The following is a 26,553-nucleotide window of genomic DNA, read 5'->3' as shown; positions in this document are numbered from 1 at the left end:
GAAGTGATGGAAAACCTCCTGTGCCGATGACATTGCACTCTTTGGCATTGCCACTTATCGCCGGTCATCCCCGGTATCCGGTCACACGGAGGGCCCCGCCTCTATCAATCATTGATGGAATGACCGGGCATTGCCTGCACCTCTGGCTGTACGCTTGCTGCTGCAGCCAGCTACCAATCAGCACACAGCAGTGATGACAGGGGGGCGTGGCTGTCCGGTTGCTGTGAGACAGTATCAGTGGCTAGGCTCGCAGTTTCTGCGTGCGGAGGGAGGCGTGTCCCACAGCATCCGCAACATGGCGCTGAACAAGAACCACACGGACGGCGGGGGTGTCGTAGTTAATAATTGTGAGAGGTGAGCAGACATCCTGTGCGGACCCCGAGCTACACTTCATTTATCCCGACACCCGGACCGCTCAGACTCACTGCCCCGGCCTCTGACAGCAAATTATGTCATCGGGGCGGGGCTTGGCTAGATCGACGGGCGGGCGAACCAATCAGGAAGGCAGAAATGTATTTATTGTTTTATACTCGTGGGCTCACTAGTTCAGTTATGTAGTACAGCGTGTGTCACAGTTCCTTAGTATTCATGTAGTGCAGTATGTGTGAGGATCTAGTGCAGTATGTATGTAGCTCAGCATCCAAGCAATGCAATATGTACGTAGCTGTCATTCCTGCAGTGCAAAGTGCATCTCCGAAAATTGTAATATCATCAAAAAGTTCATTTATTTCAGTAATTCAATTAAAAAAGTGAAACTCCTATATTGTAAAGATGCGTTACACACAGAGTGATGTATTTCAAGCATTTCTTTTAATTTTGACGATTATGGATTACTGCTAGTGAAAACCCAAAATTCACTATCTCAGAAAAATAGAATATAACATAAGACCAATAAAAAAAAAAAAAAAGGATTTTTAACCACTTTACCACCGGAGGATTTTGCTGTCTTACGTCTGGGCCACTTTTTGCGATTCGGCGCTGTGCGACTTTAACTGACAATTGCGCAGTCATGCGACGCCGTACCCAAACAAAATTTACGTCCTTTTTTCCCCACAAACAGAGCTTTCTTTTGGTGGTATTTGATCACCTGTTCGATTTTTACTTTTTGCGCTGTAAACAAAAAAAGCGTAAATTTTGAAAAAATAACAATATTTTTCACATTTTTTATATGAAATTCCCCCCCAAAAAAATGTAAAAATCAAAATTTTTTTTAAATTTTTGGCCAATTTGTTTTCTGCTACCTATGTTTGGTAAAAAAAATCACAATAAGTGTATTTTGATTGGTTTGCGCAAAAGTTATTGCGTTTACTAACTAAGGGAAAGATTTCTGTCATTTTTGATGGTTTTTTTTTTTTAACGAGTAATGGCGGCGATCTGGTATTTTTTTTTTTTGTTGCGTGACTGCGACATTGCGGTGGACAGATCGGACCCTTGACTGACATTTTTGACACTTTTGGGAGTACCAGTGACATTACTACAGTAATCTGTGCTATACATATGCACTGTTACTGTAAAAATGACACTGGCAGGGAAGGGGTTAATTTTATTGGAGAGGGAGGGGTTAATGTATGCCTGGTGCTTACTAACGTGTGTGGGGGGGAGGTGACTGAGTGACACAGTGACAGATTGCAGGGTTCAGCATAGCTGAACATGCGATCTGTCCCTGTTTGTCACTTAGGAGATCCGCCCGCTTTGTTTACACAAGCGGGCGGATCTCCAGACTCGATTCCCCGACGATCGGGGAAGAGCGGCAGTAATCACCGCCGCTCCTCCCCTGGCCCGACTCCCGCTGTGACTGAAAACAGCGGGAGCGAGCCTCCGGCGGCGCGCGAGCGCCACCCGCAAGGGGAGGAGTCCAGCGACGTAGGTCTACGTCGCTGGACGGAATCGAGCCACTTTGCCGCAGTACAGTCAACGTGACCGGTCGGCAAGTGGTTAATACATAAATGTTGGCTTACTGAAAAGTATAAAAAATTGGTTTTGGGGCTGCACTATGTGCAATGAAATACTAGTATACCCGTATGCATACCATTCTCCAAAAAAACACAAAAAATGTATATAAATTATAGTGCAACATATGCCAAAAAATTACTAAAATGTGAATTATTGTGCAACATTTGCAAGAAATTATGTGAAAAACTTTTTTAAAGTGCCAGTGCTAAAATAATAGTGCCCAAATGGAGTGAGCTTCCAATTACATTCAGATCAAAATCACTCTATGTAATCACACATAAACCATAAATTGATGCAAAAGTGATCTGTTCTTAGTGAACAGTCCATGGATAATGTGCCGTGTCCTTTTAATTAGTCCACCGTTCCAGCTATCCCTGCTGGTCCTTATGGTAGAATCAATAAAGGGAATGCTACTTGATTATGTTACAACCAGGGGGTTGTGCAACAGCATGCAATGTGCCCGGTGTCTCCACTCATGCCCCCTTCCTGATAGTACACTCACCAGATGTCTCTCCCCTTGTAACAGGGGTGTCCAGCTTTAGCAGGTACACCTGGCTGTATGCATTATACACTGCCAACTAGGGATGCACCGAATAATCGGCGGCCGAACATTATTCGGCCGAAAATAGAAAAAATAGCACTTTCGGTGTTCGGCCGAATAAGTCAAAAGGCCGAATAATTTTGTGCCGAATAATAGGGCTGAACGATAGTCGATATGATATTGACTATCGTTCTGTGGCCGTAGGCGATATTCATATCGCAGAGGTCACGATATTTACAGGGGGAAGGGACTCGGAGGAGGACAGGAGGACTCACAGACTTCCGTGTTAGGCAGGGGAAGCCGGGACACTTCAGCGGTGAGCATACATACATTACTCACTCGTGCACTGCAGCCCGCCCCACACATTCAGTGAGTCTTACTCTCCTCCCTAGTTTTCTCTATCGCTCATTGACAGACGTAGTCTTCTTGATTCTCAAGAGCTGGGTTATGTTGTCTCCGCAGGAGTAGGACTAGGCAGAATGACAAAACGTTCTGGCTCCACCCTAGGGGGCAGTCCCTGAGGGTATATCCTCCCTCTCTCTGCTACAGGGAATCAGTTTTTTTCTGTCTAGTCAGGAGTAAGGACCTAAGTTCCTTGCTGGGATCTTTTGGTCCTGGCAAGACTTTTTTTCTTTAAGAAAAAGACATTTTTTAGGTAGTTTTCTCCAGTGTTTTTTTCCTGTGAGATCTTCAAGCAAAAATGCCGGACTGGGCGACACTTGTGGTCACCCCAGCCGGCCTACGAGCGCGTGCAGACCAGGCATTGCGCTTGGTCGGCCGCGACATATTCAAGTAAGTATGCGGGGCCGGGCGACGGGCTGGATGTGAGATCCAGTGGTCACCCCGGTTTCTGCCTAAAAGCGCGTGCAGACCAGTGCGCTGAGTCGGCCGCGACGGAGTCCCAGTAAAGGGACTGACTTTGCGAGTTAAAAGCTCGCTTGGACGCCAGGACCAGAGAGTCGAGGCGTCCACAAACCCCCACCTCGGTGGAGAGGGTATTATGAAGAGAGGGTGCCTGTCGGTTCGGTATGGTGAGTAAAACGTTCCCTTTTTTCCTCATTTATGAGGCAGTATATATTATGGGCCCCTCCATATATGGTCAGTATATATCTGACACTTACAAGTCCCCCTTGTAATACAGCATGTGTTTGTGGGAAGTGGACTTGGTTCAAGAGCTAACACTCTACCCAGCAGACTGTAACATTACAGCAAACATAGGAGGTATAATCCTACCTTATGTGCAGTGTATCTCTGTAGATCCATATGTCACCTCTCAGCAGAGTGCAGGTGGATGTGCTGGGAAGACGATATCGGCGGTCCGCCGCCATTTTGCCGTAGACCGAATGCATGTATGTCCTCAGGTCACGCCGGCCGCCATGTTTTTGGAGTCTTATGTCTCTTCTATGGGGGCGGCCATGTTTTGTGAGCCCAGCTTCCTCGTGGAGGGCTGGGAACGCCGGAAGGCGTACACAGGGGGCGGAGCCACGCCTTCTGCCCGGGAAAAAGCAAACAGCTCCTTCCAGTCTGTGTAAGACAGACGCTGGCTGCAGTTTGTTGGAAACTGCACTGCATCGGTTGGTGAGCCTTGGGGGTCCCTCTCTCTCTCTCTGGGATCGAGAAGCAGGTACTCTGAGGGGCGCTATTGCGGTAGGGGGAGACACACAAAAAAAAAAAAAAAAAAGGTTTTTTTGTTTATTGCTGGCAAAAGTGTCCTGTATTAACATGGACCCTGCCACTCATGTATCTCCTCCGGATCCCCTCGAGGGGTCTGCGGGATCCTCCAGCACCCCATTGACAATTGAATCTTTGTCAGCCATTATGGAAACTTTTGTGTCCCGGGTGGAAGTGGCTTGTCAGGGACAGGGCGCAAGAAAGCGACCCCCGCCTAACCCCTTATTATCTGAAACCTCGGATTCAGACTCTGAGCCTATTTCTGCAGCTGCAGGTACTTCATCTGGTATTGGTGTCTCGGGTCCTGTCTCTTCAGACAGTGAGGAGGATGTTTCGGCATCTGCCATAGCCCGAGAGGAAGCGTTGGTAAACGCACTCATTGTATCTGTTCAAGAGACTTTAAGGTTACAGGGTATTCCATCAGAAATAGCTGAAACTGAGATCCCTTTTGGGACTAAAAAGCGCATCAAAGTGGCAAAGGTTTTTCCATTGCCCAAATGTTTTGGCAATCCAATCGATGAAGAATGGCGTCTGCCAAAACGCACTTTTAATATTTCCAAACGCATTGACAGGCGTTATCCGTTTGAGGAAACCCTTATTAAGAAATGGACAGAACCACCTGTGGTGGATTCACCAATTGCTAGATTGAATAAAGCCACGGTTATTCCTTTAGAAGACGCTCCGTCTTTTAAAGATCCAGTGGATCGCAAGATAGAAGCTATGTCTCGCACCATGTTTTCCTTGATTGGATCAGCTTTCAGGCCAATAATTGCTATTGGTCTGGTTTCGCAGGCTGTAACTGAATGGACCAAGTGGTTACGCCGGGACTTAGAAGAAGTCCCTCAGGCGGTATCAGATTTGTTGGAACAAATGATACAGGGGTTACAGTTTGTATGTGATGCGGCATTAGACGCCACTCCATTAATGGCGCGAGCATCAGTCTCAGCAGTGGTTCTCAGGCGTACACTGTGGCTAAAAGGTTGGATAGCCGACCAAGGTTCCAAAAAAGCATTGGCTAATATCCCCTTTTCAGGAGAACGTCTATTTGGAGCCAACTTAGATGAGATCATTAAGGATCTCACCGGTGGAAAAAGCACCTTTTTACCGCAAAATTTTAAAGGTAGAGGAACTCGTCAAAGACGAGGGCCTTCTTTTTCTGCTCACAAGAGGTTTTTTCGTCCAGCGGGTGAAAAAACTAAGTCCTCCAAGGTTCCTACAGGAGGCGTCAGGGGTCGTTGGTCGGGCAAGCAAAAAGCCCGCCCCCTCCAGACCTGAAGATAAACCATCCAAAGCCTGAAGGTGCGCCCCCACCCATAACTGGGGTGGGGGGACGTCTTCGCCGGTTCCCGGATCCATGGCTTTCCAGAATCCCGGACAAATGGGTTTGCGAAGTCATAAAGTCAGGGTACAAGATCGAGTTTCGATCTCTCCCACCGGCGCGATTCTTCCCTTCCAATATCCGACTATCTCCGGATCGTCTAGAAGATCTGCGGAGAGCAGTCACAGATCTACTACAACAAGGAGTGGTAGTCCACGTTCCTGGGACAGAACGGTTTCAAGGGTTTTATTCAAACCTGTTTACAATACCCAGGAAAGAGGGCAAAGTGCGTCCAATTCTGGACTTAAGAGCACTCAATTCTTTCGTCAACATAAGAAGATTCAGAATGGAGTCCATTCGCACGGTAGCAGCCTTCCTGCATCCAGGGGATGTCCTAGCGTCCATAGACATCAAGGACGCCTATCTTCACATTCCCATTTTCGCAGGACATCAGCGTTTTCTACGCTTTTCCGTAGAGGAGAACCACTATCAGTTTGTGGCGTTACCTTTCGGTCTCGCCACGGCTCCGCGGGTCTTCACAAAAGTGTTGGCCCCAATGTTGGCACTTCTGCGCCAAAGAGGTATATCGATTCTAGGTTACCTAGACGATCTTCTGCTTCATGCAGAGTCTCCTCAGACCTTGCTACAAAACATAGAAATTACTATGATTTCTTTACAGGAATTCGGGTGGCTGGTGAACCAGCAAAAGTCTTTTCTGGTTCCCACCCAGAGGCTCGAATATCTGGGTCTAATTCTAGACACAGTCAGGACAAGAGTGTTTCTTCCGGTAGGGAAACTTCGAAAGATTCAATCAGCAGTCCAGTTGTTACTGTCCAACAGCTGGTCTTCCCTTCGGACTTGCATGAGGGTTCTGGGGTTGATGGTGGCTTCATTCGAAGCAGTCCCATTTGCCCAGTCCCATACCCGAATTCTTCAGCAAGAGATTCTCCTCAGATGGAATCGGAATCCGGAATCCCTGGACAATCAGATACGATTGAGCAAACAGACCAGAGAGTCTCTGGTTTGGTGGCTTCGGTCTCCTATGCTCAGCCAGGGAAAGTCATTTCTGCCAATATATTGGACGATAGTGACCACGGATGCCAGTCTATCCGGATGGGGAGGAATTCTCGGTCAATTATCTGCCCAGGGACTTTGGTCCCCGGAAGAATCCAGATTACCGATAAATGTATTGGAACTGAGAGCGATCAGACTTTGTCTGATTCACTGGACCGAGCAGCTCCAGGGCAGCCCGGTTCGGATCCAGTCGGACAATGCCACGGCTGTGGCTTATGTCAATCACCAGGGGGGCACCAAGAGTGTCCGAGCGGCCAAAGAAGTGGCTTGCATTCTTCGCTGGGCGGAACGATTTGTTCCAGCAATCTCTGCGGTGTTCATTCCGGGGGTGGAGAATTGGCAGGCAGATTATCTCAGCCGTCAGACCCTGGATCAGGGGGAATGGTCCCTCCATCCAGACGTTTTCCACCAGTTGTGCCTACGGTGGGGCACCCCGGATGTGGATCTGTTGGCATCACGATTCAACAGGAAAGTTCAGAGATTCGTGGCTCGCTCCCGCGATCCTCTAGCAGAAACCGCAGACGCACTGATCGCCCCGTGGGGGCAATACCAGCTAATATATGCCTTCCCTCCTCTCGCGTTACTGCCAAGACTTCTTCGCAGGGTAGAGGAGGAAGGAATCCCAGTAATCCTGGTAGCTCCGGACTGGCCTCGTCGAGCTTGGTACGCCGACATGGTCAGACTGGTGGCGGACGTCCCGTGGAGACTTCCTCTCAGAGAGGATCTACTGTCTCAGGGACCGATCTTCCATCCTGCTTTACGATCGCTGGCTTTAACGGCCTGGCTATTGAGACCCAGGTGCTGAAGGACAAAGGTTTGTCAGCTTCAGTTATTCCTACTCTAGTTGAAGCAAGGAAAGCGACTTCCAGAAAGATTTATCATCGCACATGGAAGTCCTACATTGCATGGTGTGAACCTTTGGGGTTCCGTCCTCGGTCTTATTCGATTAGTCGAATATTGGCTTTTCTGCAACAAGGGGTTGAGCAGAAACTGGCCTTGAGTACTATCAAGGGTCAGGTCTCAGCATTAGCCATCTTCTTTCAGAAGCCTTTGGCTACTCATTCCTTGGTGCGGAATTTCATCCAGGGGGTGCGACATCTGGCTCCGCCAGTGCACGCGCCGTTACCCCCCTGGGATCTTAATTTAGTGTTGTCGGTTCTTCAGAAACCTCCCTGTGAAGATATTAGGGAGATTCCTCTACCCACGTTGTCCCAGAAGGTGGCCTTCTTGGTGGCTATTACTTCTGCATGCAGGGTGTCAGAACTGGCCGCATTATCTTGTCGTTCACCATATCTGGTGGTTCATAGAGATAAGGTGGTTCTTCGTCCGAATCCATCCTTCCTACCAAAAGTGGTTTCAGAATTTCATCTGAATGAAGAAATTGTATTACCTTCCCTGTGTCCTAAGCCCAGTCATCCTCGGGAATTTGCTTTGCACTCCTTGGATGTGGTCCGGGCGATCAGGGTATACTTGAAAACGACAGACTCGTTTCGCAAGACGGATTCACTTTTTGTGATCCCAGATGGACCCAAAAAGGGGTTGCCTGCATCTGCCGCGACCATTTCCAGATGGATCAGACAGACAGTAGTGCAGGCTTATTCTATTAAGGGTCGGGAGCCCCCGTTCCCTGTTAAGGCGCACTCCACTCGGGCACTTAGTGCGTCATGGGCCTTTCGCCATCAGGCGTCAGTGGTCCAGGTGTGCAAGGCGGCTACCTGGTCGTCGGTGCATACCTTCTCTAAACATTATAAAGTTGATGTAATGGCATCGTCTGATGCCTCATTTGGCCGCAAGGTTTTGCAGGCCGCAATTTGAGGAGACCAGTGGTCTACCTCGAGGGTTTTTTCCGTTGGAAAATTTTTCTTTAGTCTCATTCTTTGTTTATAATGAGCCTTTAAAACTTCTAGTTTGGCACCGGTTGGGCCTACTAGATTGGATTTGATTTTGTCAATCCCACCCCTCATTTGTGGCACTGCTTCTGGATGTCCCAGCTCTTGAGAATCAAGAAGACTACGTCTGTCAATGAGCGATAGAGAAAAATGGATTTTTGTAAGAACTTACCGTAAAATCCTTTTCTCTTAAGCTCATTGACAGACGTAGTACCCGCCCCTCTATCATTGAGTTGGGTTGGGTTAATTTCTCTGTACTGCTTTAAACAGAACTGATTCCCTGTAGCAGAGAGAGGGAGGATATACCCTCAGGGACTGCCCCCTAGGGTGGAGCCAGAACGTTTTGTCATTCTGCCTAGTCCTACTCCTGCGGAGACAACATAACCCAGCTCTTGAGAATCAAGAAGACTACGTCTGTCAATGAGCTTAAGAGAAAAGGATTTTACGGTAAGTTCTTACAAAAATCCATTTTTTTCAATGGCACATTCAGGAAGCCAATCACGCCGTGATTAGCTGCACAGCGAACCAATCACGCGTGCCTGCACACCTGATTGGTTCCGCTGTGCCGCTACTCACGGCGTGATTGGCTTCCTGAATGTGCCATTGAAAAAACTAGGGAGGAGAGTAAGACTCACTGAATGTGTGGGGCGGGCTGCAGTGCACGAGTGAGTAATGTATGTATGCGGCTGTGCTCCTTTCCAGGCTCCTACTAGTCCACCTCCAGCCTCCTACTACCACCACTATGACTGACTCTGTCACTGTATAATCTGATCGAGTCCACACTGACACTGACTGACTGTCACTGAGTAATTGATGTTACCACATTAACCCTGATCTGCCCAGTGCCCTGTATCTGCAATTAAAATTTACAAGGCTGCCTGCATGCTTCCTGATTTCCATTCCCAGCATCCTTCCCAATCCCTACAGTGTCACTAACATTAACCCTATGGTACAAGGCTGCAGTGTGCACTGAATCCCATTCCCTACAGTAACATTTAGGGAGAGAGAGAGACATGAGAGGACAAGAGAGAGAGAGACATGAGAGGACAAGAGAGAGAGAGAGAGAGTGAGAGGGCAAGAGAGAGAGAGAGAGATACGAGAGGACAAGAGAGAGGACAAAAAATTGGCAAAATAAATGGAAAAAATGCAAAACACTGCGTTCGGTATTCGGCCTTCGGCCTTCGGCCAAACATTTTATTATTATTCGGCTTCGGCTTCGGCCAAGAATTTCATTTCGGTGCATCCCTACTGCCAACTCTCTGGCAAGACACTCCCCGCAATCCTCACACCCTCCATTTAGTCTATACTGGTGTCATAGTGGATTATCACTCAGAGTTGCTGGTCAGATTGTCTCTTCCAGAGGTGCCCACTCTTCTGATGGACTTTGTAGATGATCTACTCGGGTCCCGGGGCTCGGTGGTGGCAGTTGATGGCAGTGGCTGGTGATTGGCAGGCCAGGACGAGCAGGGCCCCCACAGCTCCTCACTGCCAATCACCGAGCCCCGGGACCCGAGGAGATCATCTACCAAGTCCATCAGAAGAGTAGTCCCCCCTGGAAGAGACACGCCGACCAGCAACTCCGAGTGAGCCACTATGATACCAGTAGAGAGACCAACTGGTGGTGGTGAAGAGACTGGTGAAGATTGCTGGGCATTGCAAGGAGTGGCCGTCAGAGAGTTGGTAGTAGATAATGCACACAGCCAGGTGTAGCTGCTAAAGCTGGACATCTGGTGAGTGTGGGGGACATCTGGAGAGTGTACTATCAGGAAGGAGACACCGGGCACATTGCATGCTGTTGCACAACCTCCTGGTTGTAGCATTCCCTTTATTGATGCTACCATAAGGACCAGCAAGGATAGCTGGAACCGTGGACTAATTAAAAGGACACTGCACATTATCCATGGACTGTTCACTAAGCACAGATGACTTTTGCATCAATTTATGGTTTATGTGTGATTACATAGAGTGTTTATGATTGGAATGTAATTGGAAGCTCACTCCATTTGGGAACAATTATTTCAGCACTGGCACTTTAGTAATTTTTTTGCACATAATTTCTTGCAAATGTTGCACAATAATTTACATTTTGCACTTTAGTAATTTTTGCACAAATTTTTTTGGCATATGTTGCACTATAATTTATATAAATTTTTTGGTGGTTTTTGGAGAATGATAGGCATACAGGTATACTAGTATTTCATTGCACATAGAGCAGTGCCAAAACCCATTTTTTATACATATGTTTTACAACAGGCACTACCTCGGTAGCAGTCTAATGGGGGCAGCAGCTCAAAGCACTTTTAGAACATTATCACAATTTTTGTTGATTATCCATAGCGCGGACTCCACTTTTATATATTTATTTTTACTGAAAAGTATGTACAGTATAGTATGCACTCAATACTTGGTTCGGGGCTCCCTTTGCATGAATTTCTAGATCAATGTGGCGTGGCATGGAGGCGATCAGCCTTTGGCACTGCTGAGGTGTTATGGAAGCCCAGGTTTCTTTGATAACGGCTTTCAGCTTGTCTACATTGTTGGGTCTGGTGTCTCTCATCTTCCTCTTGACAATACCCCACAGATTCTCTATGGGGTTTAGGTCAGGCGAGTTTGCTGGCCAATCAAGCACAGTGATACCATTATCAATAAACCAGGTATTGGTACTTTTGGCAGTGTGGGCAGGTGGCAAGTCCTGCTGGAAAATGAAATCAGCATCTCCATAAAGCTGGTCAGCAGAGGGAATCATGAAATGCTCTAGAATTTCCTGGTAGAGGGCTGCGTTGACTTTGGACTTGATAAAACACAGTGGACCAACACCAGCAGATGACTCCCCAAACCATCACTGACTGTGGGAACCTCACACTGGACCTCATGCAACTTAAATTCTGTGCCTCTCCACTCTTCCTCCCAACTCTGGGACCTTTATTTCCATATGAAATGCAAAATTTAGAGGACTTTGGACCACTGAGAAACAGTCCAGTCCTTTCTCTCCTTTGCCCAGGTCTGACATCTCTGGTTCAGGATTGGCTTGTGACAAGGAATGCGACAGTTGTAGCCCATGTCTTGGATATGTCTGTGTGCGGTGGCTCTTGAAGCACTGACATCAGCCGTTCCTCTCGAAACCTGCTCTCTAGCTCCCTCTTCGCCTCCAGGACTTTTCCAGAGCCTCTCCAATCCTACGGAACTCCTTACACCAATCTGTTGGATTATCTTCTACTCTTAACTTTTAGACGATCCCTGAAAACCGTCCTCTTCAGAGAAGCCTATCCTACCCACACCTAACAACTATACTTCAATTTTCTCCATCAGCTCATCCCCCACAGTTATTGCCTTTTGTTTCATTTGTCCCTCCCTTCTAGATTGTAAGCTCTAACGAGCAGGGTCGTCCAATTCCTCCTGTATTGAATTGTATTGTAACTGTATTGTCTTCCCTCATATTGTAAAGCACTGCGCAAACTGTTGGCGCTATATTAATCCATATAATTATATTATTATAATAATAATAGTCCATCCTGTGATTTTTTCCCCCACCCCCCCCCCCCCCAAATTTTTGAATGACCTTTGCTTCATAATTCTGTCAAGGTTGCAGATATCCCAGTTGCTTGTGCACCTTTTTCTACCATACTTTTTACTTCCACTCAACATTAATATGCTTGGATACAGCACTCTGTGAACAGCAAGCTTTGTTAGCAATTACCTTTTGTGACTTAAGCCCCGTACACACGTACCGATTGTCAGCCGTAAATATTCGGCTGACGACCGATCGGACGATTGTAGGCTTATTAGTATGATGCTTCCGACAGCTGACAGCGCACTTTCGGCCGAACAGAATCTGTTGTGCAGGCATTAAAATTTTTGTATGCCAACACCAGAACGGCCGATTGTTCGCCAGTCAGTACAGAATTCGGCCGACAAACAGCCGATTAGCAAGACTGGGCATGCTCAGAAAAGAAAAAACACACGGAAAGTTAACCATCACATGACATCACTTCTGCAGTCGGCTGTTGTTGGCCGACAAAATTCGTGTGCAGTCTTTTGCAGTTTTCAACCGACATGACAGCCCTGGACAAAAGACGGCCGATCGTTCGGCCGACGATCGGTACGTGTGTACGGGGCTTTACCCTCTGTGTGGAGGGTGTCAATGACTGTCTCTGGACAACTGTCAAGTTACAATGTTCCCAATGATTGTGTTACCTACTGATCCAGCCTGAGAGACCATTTAAAGGCTCAGCAAACCTTTACAGGTGTTTTGAGTTTATTAGCTGATTGGAGTGTGACGCCATGAGTCTACAATATTGAACTTTTTCAAAATATTCTAATTTTCTGAGATACAGAATTTAGGGTTTTCACTAGCTGTAAGCCTTATTCATCAAAATTAAAAGAAAAATGCTTGAAATATATCGCTCTGTGTGTAATGCATCTTTATAAAATAAATGAGTTTCACTTTTTGAATTGAATTACTGAAGTAAATGAACTTTTTGATGATATTCCAATTTTTGGAGATGCACCTGTATGTAGTTCAGCATTTATGTAGTGCATTGTACACTCTCCAGCCACTTTATTAGGTACACTTGTTCAGTTGCTTGGTAACACAAATTGCTAATCAGTCAATCACGTGGAAGCAACTCAATGCATTTAGGCATCTAGATGTGGTGGAGATGACTTGCTGAAGTTCAAACTGAGCATCAAAATTGGGAAGAAAGGGGATTTAAGTGACTTTGAACGTGGCATGGTTGTTGGTGCCAGACGCTGGTCTGAGTAGTTCAAAAACTTCTGATCATCTGGGATTTTCACGCACAACCATTTCTAGTGTTTACAGAGAATGGTACGAAAAAGAGAAAATATCCAGTGAGTGGCAGTTGTGTGGGCAAAAATCCCTTGTTGATGTCAGAGGTCAGAAGAGAATGGGCACACTGGTTTGAGATGATAGAAAGGCAACAGTAACTCTAATAACCACCCATTACAACCAAGGTATGCAGAATACCATCTCTGAATGCACAACACATCGAACCTTGAAGCAGATGGGCTATAGCAGCAGAAGACCACATCGAGTGCCACTCCTGTCAGCTAAGAAAAGGAAACTGAGGCTACAATTCACACATGCTTACCAAAATTGGACAATAGAAGATTGGAAAAACGTTGCCTGGTCTGATGAGTCTCGATTTCAGCTGCAGCATTTAGATGGTAGGGTCAGAATTTGGCGTAAACAACATGAAAGCGTGGATCCGTCCTGCCTTGTATCAACGGTTCAGGCTGGTGGTCGTGATGTAATGGAGTGGGAGATACTTTCTTGGCACACTTTGGGCCCCTTAGTACCAATTGAGCATCGTTTAAACGCCATGGCCTACCTGAGTATTGTTGCTGACCATGTCCACCCCTTTATGACCACAGTGTACCCATCTTCTGATGGCTCCTTCCAGCAGGATAATGCACCATGTCACAAAGACTCAAATCATCTCAAACTGGTTTATTGAACATGATAATGAGGTCACTGTACTCCAATGGCTTCTACAGTCACCAGATCTCAATACAATAGAGCAACTTTGGGATGGGGTGGAACAGGAGATTTACATCATGGATGTGCAGCCGACTAATCTGCAGCAACTGCGTGATGCAATCATGTCAATACGGACCAAAATCTCTGCAGAAAATTTCCAACACCTTGTTGAATCTATGCCAGGAAGAATGAAGGCAGGTACTTAATAAAGTGGCCATTGAGTGTATATGTAGCTCAGCATTCGTGTAATGCAGTATATGTATATCTAGTTTAAATAGGAAGTCCCAAGTTCTAGAGATTGGTCTTTCTTTCTTTCTTTCTTTCTTTCTTTCTTTCTTTCTTTCTTTCTTTCTTTCTTTCTTTCTTTCTTTCTTTCTTTCTTTCTTTCCTCTTTGTTCTTTGTTCTTTCTTTCTTTCCTCTTTGTTCTTTGTTCTTTCTTTCTTTCCTCTTTGTTCTTTGTTCGTTCTTTCTTTCTTTCCTCTTTGTTCTTTGTTCGTTCTTTCTTTCTTTCCTCTTTGTTCTTTGTTCGTTCTTTCTTTCTTTCCTCTTTGTTCTTTGTTCTTTCTTCTTTGTTTGTTCTTTCTTTCTTTCCTCTTTCTTCTTCCTTTCTTTCCTCTTTCTTCTTCCTTTCTTTCTTTCCTCTTTGTTCTTTGTTCTTCTTTCTTTTTTCTTATTTGTTCTTCTTCCCTGGGCCTGCACATTGGGCACTCTTATTTCTACATGTACATATGCTTTTTAATGAAAATTTAAATATCGAGGTTGTCATCCCTGACCTTCTATATATGCTGTATGCCTGGCTGCCTCTTGCTTTAGTAAGTTCTCAATCACTGATATATTTGTACTAAATCATGGTACATATTAATGGCAAACCACAGAGCCCTACAATCACTAGAAAATTGTCATACACACTAAGAAGCTGGAAGACAGTGTGTGAGGTCAGGCACTTTACAGGAAACAGATGTCAGACTTCATGTGACTTTTGCCTCAAGCTGAAAAGTCAGGTTCATGCAAAACCTACGTCTATGATCTATGGAGGTGTCAGCAATGCTTGCTGGGACCTGTAGCTCTACAGATAGAGGATATAAAGCGCCTTGTAGAACTTGGGGAGATGCCAGCAGGGACAGCTTTGTGTAGCCAGGTGATATGGCGGGGGACATGACACGGCCTGTACATAGGTGATGTGATGGGGTGCACTAGGATTTTGAGAGATGAGATGCCATGAGGGGTTGTACAGATCCCAGGAAATGTCAGGTACATAGACCTATGCTCGTGCTTCTGCCTGAAAGGTCCATAACTACTCTGTTGAAAGATATCCATTGATTTAAGATTAAAGGTCGGGTGACTCACCACCTTCATGCGTGAGCGCAAGACCTGCAAATCCCTGCTTTAAAAAAAAAAATCCTGTAATTGAACTCTGCCTAAACATTGGAGAGCTATGTTGGCAGAAGAATCTTTAGAACCCAACACCCTTTGGCTTCTTTCACGCAGACAGCAGGCTCTGAAAATTGATCCGTGGTGGATCACTTTTCAGATAGCAGTATACAAGAGTTCAGGAGGCAATACTGAATGCCTTTTTTTTTTTTTTTTTAATCCCATTTAAATGCCATGCCACAACAAGTTTGTCGCACAGTTGTGCTGTGGTCCCATTGACTTTCTAGTAGCTCGCCAAACGTGACATGCCAAATTAAAACTAGCATGTCGCAAAGTGATGCAAACTGCCCCATATGCAGTAAGATAAACAGTCATGGGGTCATGGGTGTCACTGCTGTGACGCAGAATTGCTTTTTGTTTTTCCTGCAGCCCCCTGCCTGTGTGAATGTCTTCCTGGTTTATTGGATACATGGTCCCCCTGCTACATGCTCTGGTTTGATCTTTCAGTGCCTATGTTATTACTGTGTCTTGTAGTGTTTTAGGCTTGATTCACATCTACGCATGTTGCTTTTGAGCATTTTTGCTGTGCTTTTCACATTTTCGGACACACACTTTAGACACGTTTTTATTGCTTGTTGTGTTTTTGATTTTTTTTTTTTTATTTGGCCAATTTGTTGCCGGGCAGATTAAATAATGCGGCAGAACACATCAAAAACGCGCTAAAACTGCACTGCATGCTTTTCTGCTACTTTTCCATTGAAGTCTATTGAAACAAACAATAAAAAAAAAAAGCAGCGTTTTGCATTTAACAAAAAGTCCCCGACCCTTTTCAAAAACGCAGAGGCACAAAAATGCATAGATGTGAATGTGTTCTATAGGAACCCATGTTAAAAATGATGTCCAGCATTTCTGCAGAAAGCAGGAAAAAATGCATTCGTGTGAACCAAGCCTTAGGGAGCAGCAGATGAACCACAGAGTGCAGAGGGAGGCAAGATAGAGAGAGCGGCACGGGCAGCAGGTTGGGTAAGGAATAATAATTGCAGGCAGGACTTTTAAGTTTAATGCCATATGACTATAAGAATTAAGTTATGTTTTATGAAAAGCGTTATTTTGAATACAAATCTTGTATTTTTATAAAATCACACTTCACTATTCTCTTTTTTTTTAGTGTTCTAATGTCCTATGACCATGTGGAGCTTACATTTAGCGACATGGCGGGCACTTCAGATGCTTTTCGAGGGACTAAGAAAGGCACGATAATGCTGACGCCATACAGGGTAAGATCCTATGATTCCTCTTTGTCACCTGTGATAGAAAATAGAGAAAATACAACATAGACCTATAGATAGTAATGATAGATTTGCTTTTTTTTTTTTTTTCAAATTCAGTAATGAGATCCAGGTATTGTATATAGGTGTAGTGTTTAGCTGGTGTTCACTTTTAGTTTTACTTAAAGTGATATTAAAGGCCAAGTGTTTTCTTTATTAAAATAAAAAGATATTATACTTACCTGCTCTGTGCAACAATATTGCACAGAGCTGTCCTTTACCTCTTCTTTGGTGGTCCTCCACCGGTGCTGTCCACTTCTTCTTCCGAGTGTCCCTATAACGAGCCATGTGTTATGGGGGCACCCATGCGGGCTCTCTCCCCAGGCTGGGCTCACACAGTGCAGCTCGGCCAAACCCCCCACCCCTTCCTTGCAGGATTTGACTGACAGCAGCAGGAACCTTTGGCTCCCACTGCTCTCAGTGTAACCCAGGAAGAGAGGGCAGCGCTGCTGCAACCAGGGACAGCGCTGGAGTGGTGAGAGTTGTCAGGTAAGTGTTTGGGGGGGGGGGTTCAAAAAAGTAGTGAGACGTTTTTTACCTTAATGCAGGGAATGCATTAAGGTTAAAAACATTTCGACTTTATAACCACTTTTAACAATAGTACATATTCTATATCATGCGTATAAATCTGGTGGGTGATTGCCCCCTTTTTCTCTTCTTCATCTTACACCTGCTTTTTATGCTTTGGCTAAGGCTGGCTTTACACTAGTAGATTTTCAAATAAACGTTTTTAAAAACATTTGTGCAGAAATTCTTTGTGCCTTCAATGACTGGACAAATGTCATTCAAAAGTACGTTAATTTGCTTATAACGTTTGATTTTGTACAAATGTAATTTCTTTTTTTTTTTTTAATTATTTTTTATTAAGAAATTAAGTCAAACAAAATAAAACACGTGACATTTCAATGTAACAAATACATGGCAGTACAACAAGTACATGGCAATCATCAAAGGCAGTTACACGCAATAAGAAATGGTTAAACTTCAATCATTAATCTTCAATCTTTGGACCAAAAGTCCCAATACTTAGTGAATTTTTGTAGCTGCGAATTATTAATGGCTAGAGATTTTTCAAACTGATAGTTAGTACGTAGCAGTGAGATCACTTCAGTTATGTTAGGCACATCTGTGGACTTCCACCTCCTCAAAATTAGGGTTCTCGTGGCTAATAGGACATGTGAGGTCCATGGTCTGTACATTTGAGGGAGGGTATCAATACCTAGGTTCAGGATGGCTAACGCTGGATTGGGTGTGATTATACATCCCGTATGTTTCGCTATGTAGCTGAACACTTGGTTCCACAGGCTGGTAAGAGACGGGCAGGACCACATCACATGAAATATTGTACCTACACAGGAGCATTCTCTCCAGCAGAGTTGAGAGTATTTGTTGGAGAAGCCCGCTAACCGGTATGGTGTGTAGTACCATCTATGGGTGATTTTAAGGGTCATCTCCCAATGATTAGCACAGTGAGTGTATCTATTTGCTTCTGACATTGCACGACTCTCCCTGAGATCTCTGTCCCACTTAAACATGGTCATTGTTTTGAAGAAATTATCAGTATCTAGAATGGCATGGTAAAAGGTGGACAGTTTTGGTATAGTCATGGGGGCCGCCGTAAGCAGCTCCCATATTTTCCCCTCCACTAATGTGCTGTACAGGGTGTTGTCGCATGAAGTGGTGTATACGGTAAATTTGGAAGAACCTGGAACGCGGTATTTGGTATAGAGTCTGAATCTGGTCAGGGGACATGAGGGAGGATTGTCTGTATAGGTGCTGTATAGTAGTAATATTCCCCTGGGCAGTGACGCTTACAGGGAGGTCAGGCAGGTATATGTGTAGAATTGAAGATGTAATAGCTTCGGCAGGGAGAAGGGCACGGTCCTTATCAGGCCCGATGACCTTGCGCCAGGCCTTTATGGAGGCCTGCATGGTGGGAGAGAAAGAGGAGAGGTTCCACGGGAGCCACGCATCTCCCAGAAGTAAATCCCTAAGGGTCGCGGTGGGGGCTATGTTCGTTTCCAGGTCTACCCAAAGGGGGGCGTCTACTGTGTGGAACCAGTTGCGGGTTTGAGCTAGCACAGTGGCCCAATAGTATCCTTGAATATCAGGAACTGCAGCTCCCCCATAACATCGTTTGGTGGTCAGGATGGAAGAACAACGAGCCCTTTTTCCCTCCCATATATACTTTTTCATATGAGTTGTGAATTTGGCTAAGCATGTTGCCGGGTAATGTATAGGGAGGGCCCTAAACAGATACAAAAGTTGGGGGAGCAAAAACATCTTGTATGCAGTCACTCTTTCATGCCATGATAAGTACAAAGGTTGCATACGTGTGGTTTCCGTGTCCAATTTGTGGAGAAGTCTATTTACATTAACTGTCAGGAGTTTTGTAGGGTCGGCTGGGAGGTCAATACCCAAGTAGTGGATTTTGTCCGTGGACCAGGGGATGGGAACCAAGGATTCGAGCAGTGTTTGTGCCTGACGCGCAACTCCAAGGTTTAGGACTGTGGACTTGGACGCGTTGAGCTTGTAGTAGGATATACGGTGAAATTGTTGTAAAATTGTGTACGCAGCAGGGAGGGATTTAGATGGTTCTGTCAGCATGAGGATAATGTCATCCGCGAATAATGTGATTTTGTGGTGGTATGTGGGATAGAGAAAGCCAATGATTTGAGGATGTGAGCGGATAGTTTCGGCGAGGGGTTCTATTAGTAAATTAAAAATCGTGGGGGAGAGGGGACACCCTTGCCTCGTACCATTAGTGAGGGGGAAGCTTTTGGACAGTATCCCAGACGTGTACACGTGGGCTGAGGGAGAGGGGTATAGGGCTAGGATGGCGGAAAGGATAGGGCCAGAAAAACCAAATTTTTGTAACGTGTGTTGCATGTAGCCCCAGTGTACCCTATCAAACGCCTTTTCGGCATCTAGTGTTAGGAGGACTGCTGGTGTCTTACGTTGGTGTGCTAGGTGGAGAATGTTCACCATTCGTCTCGTGGCATCAGACGTCTGGCGACCAGGAGTAAAGCCCATTTGGTCCTTGGCTATTAATGTGGGGAGAAACTGTTGAATGCGTTTGGATAGGATTCTCGCGTAAATTTTGGCGTCCGAGTTCAGCAGTGAAATGGGGCGAAAATTCGCTGGGGTGGTTGGGTCCTTGCCGGGCTTCGGGAGGGTGACTACATGTGCACTCAAAATGTCAGGGGGGAGATTGGCATCAGTCATAGCTTTGTTATAGACTTCTGTCAGCGTGGGGCCTATGTGTGGTAGAAATAGTTGGTAATATTCATTGGGGAGGCCATCAGGACCTGGTGACTTGCCTTTCCGTAGGGTTTTTATGCTAGATTGGACCTCCTCAAGCGAAATGGGTGCATTGAGAGTGGCCAGTTGGGATGAGGAAAGTGACGGTAGGTTAATGTCGCTTAGAAATTTCTCTATATCTGCCACCGAGGGTTGGTGTTCCGAGTGGTCATCTTTTAGGTTGTACAGGGAGCCGTAGAAAGACGCAAAGGCATCTGCAATAGCTTGCGGGTGTGTAATTTTGGCCTTAGTGACGGGGTCTATCAAAAACGGGATTCTAGACTTGGCTTGCTTTTGTTTAACCACTTGCCGACCGCCGCACGACTATCTACGTCGGCGGTCAGCCCCTCACAGGCAAACTAACGTAGGGCTACGTTGCTTGCTTGTGAGGGTCTAGGGAGCGAGCGCGCGCCCCCGGAGGCGCGCTCCCGCTCCCGCGTGGTCACGGACCCCCCCGCGCGTGTGACCAGCGGACCCGATGTCCGCCGACCACTCGGCGATCGGCGGGGGAGAGGGAGAATGTCAGGCAGCTTGTGTAAACAAGCTGCCTGTCATTCTCCTCGCTGCAAAGACACTGATCACATGGATCTACTATGTAGATCCGTTTATCAGTGTCCTTACAGCTGAAGCCACAGCCAATCACAGTAGAAAGCACGCCCCTAGGGACACACACAGCCCCTCCCTCCCAATTAAAGTTATCCCCTTCACTACCAGTGTATTTTTACAGTAACAGTGCATATATATAGCACAGATTACTGTAGAAATGTCACTGGTAACCCCAAAAGTGTCAAAAATGTCAGTCAAGGGTCCGATCTGTCCGCCGCAATGTCGCAGTACCGCAAAAAAAATCGCAGATCGCCGCCATTACGCGTTAAAAAAAAAAACAACAAAAATGACAAAAATCTTTCCCTTTGTTAGTAAACGCGATAACTTTTGCGCAAACCAATCAAAATACGCTTTTTGCGATTTTTTTTACCAAACATAGGTAGCATAAAACAAATTGGCCGAAAATGTTAAAAAATTTTGATTTTTACATTTTTTTTGGGGGGAATTTCATATAAAAAAATTTGAAAAATATTGTTATTTTTGCAAAATTGACGCTCTTTTTTTGTTTATAGCGCGTGATCAAAAAATCGCACAGGTGATCAAATACCACCAAAAGAAAGCTCTGTTTGTGGGAAAAAAAGGACGCCAAATTCGTTTAGGTACAGCGTCGCACGACCGCGCAATTGTCCGTTAAAGTCACGCAGTGCCGAATCGCAAAATACCCCCTGGTCGGAATGGGGGTAAAATCTTCCGGGGCTTAAGTGGTTAACTCTATCCGCCAGAAATTTACCAGCCTTATTTGCCTGTGAATAGGATTTTTGCTTTAAGTAGTTGAGGTGTTTATCCGAAGCCTCCAGTAGGAGGATGCGAAGTTCTAGCCTAAGTTGAGTTAAGCGATCTGACATAGCAACTGTGGGGCCCCTCTTATTACTCTCCTCCATTACATGTATCTCATTCAACAAGGAAGACATTTTCTGGTTTCGCAGTCTCTTCCTCCTGGCCTGCTGCTGAATGCACACCCCCCTTACGAAGGCCTTGTGTGCACCCCACAGCATCCAGGAGATGCCGACGATTTGTTAATCAGGAAAAACTCCTGTAAGCTGCCCGAGATCCGGGTAGAACAGCCCGAGTCCTGCAGCATTCCAGTATCGCATCTCCAAACACGAGACGACGCTACCCGAGTGTTCTCCTCGACGATCAGTTCAACTGCTGCGTGATCTGACCAAGTAATGTCCTGGATCGTCGAGGAGGACACTTTTGATAGGAGATCTCCATCAACCACAAATAAATCTATTCGGGAGTAGGACCTGTGTCTAGGTGAGAAGTAGGAGTAATCCCTCTCGGTGGCATGTTGACACTGCCATACATCGTACAGTTTTTCGGAATGTAACAGCCCCCCCATCGATTGTTGCCAGCCCCGGGGGGACGAAGAGGTATCCAACCCGGGGTCTGCAACAACATTAAAATCTCCACACAAAAGCAATCGTCCCTGTCGGACTTTGTATACCTGCTTGAGTAGACGTCTCAGAAATCGCAACTGATGTGAGTTCGGAGCGTACAAATTAACTATGGTAAATGGAGAGCCGTTCAGTTCACAAACCACTATTATAAATCGTCCTTGTGGGTCCTGGACAGAGTGGTGAATCTTGACCGACAGCGACGATCGGAAAGCCAGAAGAATTCCCCTCTTTTTTTCATCTGCAGAAGCAAGAAAGATCTGGGAGAAGTCCTTGTGATTGCAAGGCGGGTGAGCCCGTTTTTGAAGTGGGTCTCCTGGACCGCTAAAACGTCCACATTGTGATCCAAGGCCTCTTTCCATAATGTACACCTCTTAGTGGGATGGTTTAAGCCATTGGCATTGACAGATAAGAGTTTAATGGTCATGGGGCATCCGGATGATCAAGCGAGGTCGAGCACAGTCTGTTACTGTAGATGAGAGGAAAGTCTTTGTTCCTCAGGTGTCCACGAAGATGTAGCCTAGGTTTGTGGGACATTCGTAGGAGATCATTAAACGCAGCGATGATGCCATGTAGAACAAAAGTTAACTGATGAAAAACAAAAGGACAAAAAACAAACAGGGTGTAAGGGTAAGAAAAGGACCGTCTCAGCAGTCCGTGATCGGTCATACCTATACAAAGTGAGAGGGCCAAGGGCTCGTGCTCCTATGGACTGGGGCATTCGTCGGAGTTATGTAGATGACATGTTAGAGCTCGGAAAGATGTCATCATGCTTGGGGGGTCTCTTACGGGAGACCAGTTGCCAGTCCGCTTCCAGCGACCTGAGGGGAGGTGATGCAGGGGGATCAAAGGGTTGCTGAGGCAAAATGTTCCATCTCCGCAGTGCCTGAATTCCTTCATCCAGGGTTTTTATCAGGACAGTGGAGCCGCCATGAGTGACAGATAGAGTTGCTGGGTACTTCCACTTGTGTGGCACATTGTGATTGCGTAAGGCTTTGGTTATGGTGGCCAAATTACGCCTGGCTTGCAGAGTATGCCTGGAGAGGTCTGGGAGTAGTTGTAAGTTGGCATATCTCTCCGGTAGGGGCATGTTTTGCCTTGTTGCCATCATAAGTTGCTCTTTCACATGGTAAAAGTGTACCCTGAGGAGCACATCCCTGGGTACATCTCCTGACAGGAATGATGGTTTTGGCAGTCTGTGTATCCTGTCTATAATGAGGTCAGATGCGGATGCGTTAGGGAGCAATGCTTGGAAGAGTGCAGTGACATGCTGAAGGAGCTGGTTAGGCAGGATCGTCTCAGGGATTCCTCTAATTTTTATATTGTTCCGCCGGTAGCGGTCTTCCAAATCTGCCACTTTACTTTTGAGCCAGTGGATTTCATCCTTTTGGGCATTAAGTGTTGTAATGACAGAATTAAGAGTGGTGGCGTGCGTGTCACCCGTGCGTTCCAGGGAATCAACCCAAGTGCCCAGGGAGCCCATGTCAGTCCTGAGTTGTTGCATACAAGACAGCATGTCAGCCTGCATAGTGTTGCGCAGGGTATACATCATATCTCTCATGGTGCCTTCGGAGAAAGGGGTCAGGGCCATGAGAGGGAGAAGCATGTGTGTGCTGCACAGGGAGGGGAAGGCGACCCAGATGACTGGCCGCTATCCGGATTGGCGATCCGCCTGTGGATCGGTGGGTGAGTGGAGAGCGGCTGCAGTTTGTGCAGCACAGCGGCTCCCTGTCCTCCTCGTGGTCCCGGGGTGCGGCCATTTTGCTGTAGCCCGGAGCTCTGCGAGATGAGGAAACCGGACAGTTTGTTGGACTGCTCCGGTCCCTTCTTCCTGCGGGTCATGTCGGCGGGTGTTTGCGGATGCTGCTGGAGCAATTTGCGGGTGTTTGCTGGGTCCGAGCTCTTCGTAGCAGCGTTTGTCCCGGATGGCTCGGCGGAGCAGGATCAGCAAGCTGCCAACTTCCACGCCGCGGCCACGCCCTCTACAAATGTAATTTCTCAACTGAGAATCAAATAAGTTTGTTCATTTGAGAATTTTTCCACCCCACTCGTTCAAATTTCCTCATCATTGTAGTTGAAAACAATTGTTGGACAAGCTAATGATTAGAGAATCTAACAAATGCCCTTAAAACAAAAATGGCAAATTAAAGTCTACTAGTGTATATCCAGCTTTACTTTCATTCTAATTATCTTCACACCTTATTGTCTTCTCTTCAAAGATGTAGACCCTTCACCTCCTGAAATGCTCTTTTGATACCCCTCTAAATGCACTCTCAGTCCCGGAACTATTAGCCTAATATACAAATATATTATATAAATAAATATTAAAAATAATTATTACATGCTTTAGGCTGGGTTCACACTCGCCTGGCCGCAGCTCACAGCAGGGTGTACGGTGCGTCCCTCTTCACTGATTCAGGTGCGAATCGGGTCCAAATTTCTGCCTAAATTCGCACATGATTCGGAGCCAAAGACGCTCAGGACCCTTTCCAAATGCAGACCTTGGCCACCCTAGAGGTGTGTGAACTGGCTCCATTTAGAGCTGGACACACTCTTCTGTCATGCGATTTGGATGTGGGCAAACCTGTGTCCAGTTCACATAGGTTTGAACCCAGCCACATTCCAGGTATGGCTGGAAATACGTAGGATAGCACTGCTACTATGATGATTGCCTCTGGCTTCCAGTTCCCATGCCAAGCAGCTGCCCTGCTGTAGGAGGTCACTCACTTAGCATGGGTGCCATTGAGAAAATGCAAAGTGTTCCTTGAATTGCACCCATGCCCAGTGAGTGACCTCCTGTGTTTACTAAGCAGCCCAGCATGGGACCAGAAAGCCAGGGGCAATCGCTTTACTAGCGGTGCCATCTACAGTGATTTCACTTCCATGGGGATCCCATAGTTATGGCATGCATACTTAGGTTGGTCCAGGCTTGACCCATGTAACAGTGCTAAAGTCGCCATACCCGGAACTCCACTTTATTACTCTTGGAAGGTATCAGATCCCATTCTTACACTAAATCAACATGTTCTATGTTTTTTACCTATAATATTTGTTTTTATCTTATCTTTGGAAAATCAATGAAGTCCTTTTAAAGAAAATCTGGTAGGTGGTAAAAATAGCTTTCCACAATCCATGCTGTGATTTTATATACACCAATTAACTAAAATTATAACCACCCACTATAACCCTGTCAAGCCATCCACTAGACCTCTAGAAGGTATCCTGTGGTTTCTTGCCCCAAGCTGTCAGCAGCAGATCATTCAAGTCAAGTTGCAAGGTGGGGCCTCCATGGATTGGGCTTGTTTTTCCAGTACATATCACAAATGTTTAATTGGATTCAGATCTGGAGAATTTAAAGGCCATATCAAAACCTTGAACTCATGTTTTTCAAACCATTCTTGAATTAATCAGCCCAAACAAACTTCTTCCATTGCTCTTTGGTCCAGTTCTGATGTTCACATGCCCATTTTAGGCGCTGTTGGCTGTAGACACGGGTCAGCACCGGTCTGTGGCTATGCAGCTCTGTAAGCAACAAACTGAAATGCACTGGGGTTGATTTACTGGAAAACTGGAGAGTGCAATATCTGGTGCAGCTCTGCAATGAAACCAATCAGCTTCCAGGTTTTTTGCCAAAGCTTAATTGAACAAGTTAGAAGCTGATTGGCTACCGTGCACAGCTGCACCAGAATTTGAACACTCCAGTTTTAGTAAATCAACCTCAGGGTGTGCTGTGGAACCTTTCTGTTTGAACCAGCAATAACTTTTTCAGAAATTTGAAAAAAGGAGGGGAGGAGTACGTAGGGAGTCTCCCCCACTACAGCAAACCGGTAAGGCAACCTCCTATTGCCACTGAATGTCAATTCAACCCAACAGGGATGAATACTCAGCAGGGAAAGTAAAGTCGTGCCAGTGGAACCGCTTTTTGAGGCATTTTCTCGAAGGCCCCTCCCTGTGACCTCCAGATCTTCCATTTAGTTAATTTCAGTAACCTTTTTCAACCAAACAGAGATAGAAGGTGGTTGTGTCTGTTTCCAGAAAAGCAGGATGCAGCTTATTACTGCAGTAAGCAGTAATGGCAAAATTGAACGTCTGTTAGTCTTCCCCGAGATCTGGTGATGGGGCAGAAGAAAGAACGCCACGTAGGACATGATCAGCGAATTTCTGGGCAATGAAACATACAGTATTTCACAAAAGTGAGCACACCCCTCTCATTTTTGTAAATATTTTATTATATCTTTTCATGTGACAACACTGAAGGTAATGACACTTTGCTACATTGTAAAGTAGTGAGTGTACAGCTTGGATAACAGTGTAAATTTGCTGTCCCCTTAAAATATCTCAACACAAAGCTATTATTGTATAAACTGCTGGCAACAAAAGTGAGTACACCCCTAAGTGAAAATGTACAAATTGGGCCCAAAGTGTCAATATTTTGTGTGGCCACCATTATTTCCAAGCATTGCCTAATCCTCTTGGGCATGGAGTTCACCAGGGCTTTACAGGTTGCCACTGGAGTCCTCTTCCACTCCTCCATGATGACATCACAGAGTTGGTGGATGTTAGAGACCTTGCGCTCCTCCACCTTCCATTTTACGATGCCCCACCGA

The 26,553-nt window shown here is 45.9% G+C and overlaps 1 protein-coding gene across 1 annotated transcript in view; it reads left to right on the top strand.

Moving 5' to 3' along the window:
* Window positions 1–206: 206 nt before the first annotated feature.
* Window positions 207–26,553, top strand: part of WBP2 (WW domain binding protein 2) — a 50,214-nt gene continuing 23,867 nt past the window's right edge. The window contains exons 1-2 of the mRNA XM_082271496.1: window positions 207–354; window positions 16,484–16,592. Coding sequence (XP_082127622.1) covers window positions 296–354; window positions 16,484–16,592 — 168 coding nt within the window. The 5' untranslated portion in view covers window positions 207–295. The remainder of the gene's footprint in view (window positions 355–16,483; window positions 16,593–26,553) is intronic.

Source organism: Pelophylax lessonae (assembly GCF_965119305.1).
Source record: "Pelophylax lessonae genome assembly, chromosome: 11".
Lineage (NCBI taxonomy): Eukaryota > Metazoa > Chordata > Amphibia > Anura > Ranidae > Pelophylax > Pelophylax lessonae.
Note: the sequence above shows the minus strand (reverse complement) of the source record. Positions and strands in the feature narration are given on the sequence as shown.